The sequence below is a fragment of the Palaemon carinicauda genome, unplaced genomic scaffold (genome assembly GCF_036898095.1).
Source record: "Palaemon carinicauda isolate YSFRI2023 unplaced genomic scaffold, ASM3689809v2 scaffold1101, whole genome shotgun sequence".
In the NCBI taxonomy this organism is placed as follows: Eukaryota; Metazoa; Arthropoda; class Malacostraca; order Decapoda; family Palaemonidae; genus Palaemon; species Palaemon carinicauda.
In genome coordinates, this window is record NW_027168596.1 from 45,001 (window position 1) to 49,512 (window position 4,512).

A 4,512-nucleotide genomic window follows, 5' to 3' on the forward strand; every position below is an offset into this window, starting at 1 on the left:
TCGTCCAGAAGAAACCTAAGCCGGAAAAGAAGGCCCCCCCGCTCCACCAAAAGAGCCGAGAAGCCATTTGTTCCCGTCATAGAAACGATAGAAATCATACAGGAAAAGAAGCCTGAAAAAAGAGAGAAGAAGCCTCCAAAGGATAAAAAGAAGGCTCCAGAAACCAGAGAAGGAGGAAAAGGAAGCCCCTGTAGAGGCTAAAAAGGATAGCTCCCCCACCAAAGGAGAAAAAAGGCAAAGGCTCCAAAGCCTGCTAAAGTAGAGGAAGCTACCGCTCCTGAGGAAGCTGCTCCAGCAGCTCCTGTAACAAAGGCTGAGCGGCACCAGCAGCTCCTGCACCAAAGGCTGAAGCACCAGCAGCTCCTGCACCTGAAGCTGAAGCACCAGCGGCTCCTGCACCAGCAGCTCCTGCACCAGAAGCTGAAGCACCAGCGGTTCCTGAACCTGAGGCCGAAGCACCAGCACCTGCACCAAAGGGAAAGAAAGCTCCCCCCAAGCCTAAGGCAGCAAAAGCTGATCCCAAAACCAAAGACCTGAAGAAGCTGCGCCTGAGCCAGAAGTTAAGGAAGCTGTTCCAGAGCCAAAGGCTGAAGCACCAGCAGCTCCTGCACCTGAAGCTGAAGCACCAGCGGCTCCTGCACCTGAAGCTGAAGCACCAGCGGCTCCTGCACCGGAAGCTGAAGCACCAGCGGCTCCTGAACCTGAGGCCGAAGCACCAGCACCTGCACCAAAGGGAAAGAAAGCTCCCCCCAAGCCAAAGGCAGCAAAAGCTGATCCCAAACCAAAGCCTGAAGAAGCTGCGCCTGAGCCAGAAGTTAAGGAAGCTGTCCCAGAGCCTAAGGCTGAAGAGGCTGTCCCAGAGCCTAAGGCTGAAGAAGCTGCTCCTGCACCAAAAGAAGAGGAGGCTGTTCCAGCACCAAAGGCTGAGGAAGCCGCCCCAGAGCCAAAGGCTACAGAAGCTGCACCTGCACCAAAGGCCGAAGAAGCTGCTCCCAGCACCGAAGGTTGAGGAGGCTGCGCCTGCACCAAAGGCTGAAGAAGCTGCTCCCACACCAAAGGTTGAGGAAGCTGCTCCAGTTCCAGCAGAGATTGTTGAAATAGCTCCCCCTGTAGAGACGTCAAGAAGGCTCCTAAACCAAAGGAAAACTGCTCCACCTAAACCCTCAGCTAAGCCGGCACCTGCACCGAAAGAACCTGAAGTAACGGAAGTAGCGGAAAAGAAACCAAAGGATGAACCAGCACCAGCACCAGCAGTAGAAAAAGTAGTAGAAACACCAGCCGAGCCTAAGGAAGAGCCAAAGCCTGAAGTAATTGAAGTATCTACACCTGCTCCCGAAGTGAAACCACCAACAAAACCGGAAGAAAAACCAGCAGAGGCTCCCAAACCTGCTGCTGCTCCAGCAGAAATTAAACCTGAACCCATTGCTACACCACCTGAAGCTAAACCAGAAGTTGCTCCAAAACCAGTAACAAAGGCACCAGAAGTACCCAAACCACTCGAGACTAAGCCTGAACCCAAGGAGAAGGCCAGTTGAGCCCACACCAAAGGTTGTCGACACTAAACCAGAACCTGCACCAGAACCTGTGATAGTGGCTGAAGCTAAGCAAACTGAACCTGTTCCTGAACCCACACAGAAACCAGAAGTACCTGTCCCAGAATCTTTGCCAGCAGATGCTAAGCCAGAGCCTCCAACTAAACCAGCCCCTAAAGCTGCTGGAATGACACCACCACAGCCCCAGCCAGAAACACTAGTGGGTCCTCTCCCAGGAACTGCGCCAGCACCCGAACCAAAGCCAGCCAAAGCTCCAACGATAGCCCCAGGACTTGCGCCTGCCCTTGAACCAGCAATAGGGCCTGCTGCAGGAGGTGCCAAACCTGCACCAGCTCCTCGCTTTGCGTCCACATTCGTTCCTCCTTTGAGCCCTTCTTTTGCTGCCACACTCCCAACACAGCCAGCCCAAGAAGCTGCAAACAAAAATTCATCACCACCAGTAATGAACTTAAGAGTACAAGTTGCGCCACCTGCGGCTCCTGCTGCACCTGCTCCTCAACCAGAAGCTCAACCTCCACAAAAACCAAATTCTAGTCCATTCTCAGGCTTCGCGCCAATGCCACAGCCTGGACCAGCCCCCTAGTATGGCAGCCAGTTTTATGCCTACCCTTGGACCAGCAATGGGCCCAGCAGTTGGAATGAACGCCCCTAATGCTGCCCCCTCCCATGGGTCCTTCAATTGCCTCAGCTATTGGAACAGCAATGGGACCAATTATGCATCAAGGTCCTGATGTAATGCCCCCAGCAGCCCCCATGCAAAATCCATTCAGCTCACCTGGTCAAGTTCCTATCAACTTTAACACACAAGCCCCTGCCCCAGGGGGATTTAGCCCATCATCCCCACCTCAAGTTCCTCTAGGATTCAGCCCAAAGGGTCCTGCACCGGCCCCCCTCTCTTCGCCACCACAGTCATTCGCCACACCACCACCCCTGGGACCCCTACCGGCATTTTGACGCAGACCGGAGACGAGGACGTAGTCATCCCACTTCTTGAGGATGTTATGGACGACACAGATCTTCTGGATGATTTTAGTCTTCCCCCACCACCTGCGCCTCCTAAGGCCGCCCCTTTAAAACAACCAAATGGTGAAATAAAGAAGTAACATCTAATTCTGTGTTCAATTTACTTATGTAAAAAGAATAGCCTTTTCTACCGAGCTTCAAAGAAGGCTGGATGTGTCTCTAACAGTGTGAAGGTTGCAAACTGAATTAGATTATTTATTTTTAAAATCTACTTCCAACATTTTCTACTTCACAAAGGGTTTGTGCCTAAGTACAAATTCTACTTCCTTTTCGGCATTCCTTGCTGATAAGCGTATAGTGTTTGTTATAAAATTTCTTAATAAAAATATTCATACGTAAGAACTGTAATTGAGGCCTACCAGTATACCACAAGATGTAACAATTCATCTCTTCTAATAACTGCTTGTTGTGAAGCCTACTGTACATCAGTGAGGTACGCTCCATGCTTTTTACAAATAACTGTTCATCCTTGACAATCGGCTTCGTACGAACTGTATTCACTGCATATCATCTTGATGCAACCATGCTGTACATCACTAATTCAAATTAGGTCTAGCACAAGGATGGGCAACCTGCTGTCCGCCGGGCCACACGCAGCCCTCAATGTGTTGTTCTGCGGCCCTAAAGACTTTCTAGGTTACTGAAGCTCTATATATTTATAACAGTAATCATCATTAGGAAATAATGAAAGATGTCAGTTTTATGTAAAACTTTCATACTAAGATAAATAAACATTGGTGGCTGGTACGACACTAACATACGCTACCGGGGACTACGCGATGACAGGCAGGGCAGCCGGTTGGGACTACAGTCCACCCCAAAAGCCAAAGCAAAGTCCTTCAAAAGAAGGCAACCATGTTACCCCCCATACGAATGGGAGAAAAGGCACCCTAATAGACGAAGAAGGGAGAATTGCAAGAAAATTCCAAATATTCTGGGCAAGCCATATATTTTGCACATATGTATTATCACATGGCCCTCTTTCATTTGGTTATAGTTAAATGTATCCCCCAATTGATGAACAGTTCCCCATGCCTGGCCTAGCACATACGTAAGGCCGAAAGCAGGCCTATGTAGGTATGTAATATCACATGGCCCTCTCTCATTTTGGTTATAGTTAAATGTATTCCCCCAATTGATGAACAGTTCCCCATGCCTGGCCTAGCACATACGTAAGGCAGAGAGCAGGCCTATGTGGGTATGTAAACTGCAAAGAAGGATTGTATTCTAATAATAAAACTATTCAAAGCAAATTTTTAAGAAAGTATAGAGGTGTTGACCACAGATGAGGTGCAAAGAGGTCACAAATCTAACCATAAAAAGAAAATTTTGAAAATTTTAAAGTTATAGAACCTAAACTCAGAGGTTCAGAGAACAGGCTGGAATCATTCTCTATTCTCTGGGTATATATTCATCCAGACAAGGGTCTAGGATCTACCATACAGACCTAGATTCTCAAAAGCATTCTTTCCAGTCACTTCTAAACTATGGAGTCTTTTAATTCAGACAATTTCCTTTTTGTATTTATCTTTAGATAGGGAAATTCCATTTCAAATTTATTTTTACGCTGATTAAGCCTTTTCAATTTAAACATATCATTATTTCCTCTGAATTCGAACCTGATTAATGTTTTCCCCACTTAAATTTAGATTTGATTTATTCTATTCCATACAAATTAACATCACAATACTTTCCTTTCAAATTTCAAGTGATTCATCCTTTTTTCTTTACATTCAGACCTGACTAATATTATCTCTAATAATTCAAATCTCTTTGATTTTCTTCCTCTTTGAATTTAATCTGATTAACTTCTTTCCTTTCAATTCAAATAAGATTGATTCTTTGTCTCTTTGAATACTCGATTCATCCTTTTTTTCTTTACATTCAAACCTGACTAATAATATTTCTATAATTCAAATCTCACTGACCTTCTTTC

General features: G+C 46.6%; 1 protein-coding gene across 1 annotated transcript in view; it reads left to right on the forward strand.

The window, feature by feature from the left end:
* LOC137635282 (basic proline-rich protein-like) overlaps positions 1-2,136 on the forward strand; it is a 2,152-nt gene extending 16 nt beyond the window's left edge. Inside the window, exons 1-5 of the mRNA XM_068367745.1 lie at positions 1-69; positions 331-496; positions 532-1,004; positions 1,039-1,530; positions 1,568-2,136. The exon at positions 1-69 is cut by the window's left edge and continues 16 nt beyond it. Of these exons, the coding sequence (XP_068223846.1) occupies positions 1-69; positions 331-496; positions 532-1,004; positions 1,039-1,530; positions 1,568-2,136 (1,769 nt within the window). The remainder of the gene's footprint in view (positions 70-330; positions 497-531; positions 1,005-1,038; positions 1,531-1,567) is intronic.
* Positions 2,137-4,512: the final 2,376 nt, after the last annotated feature.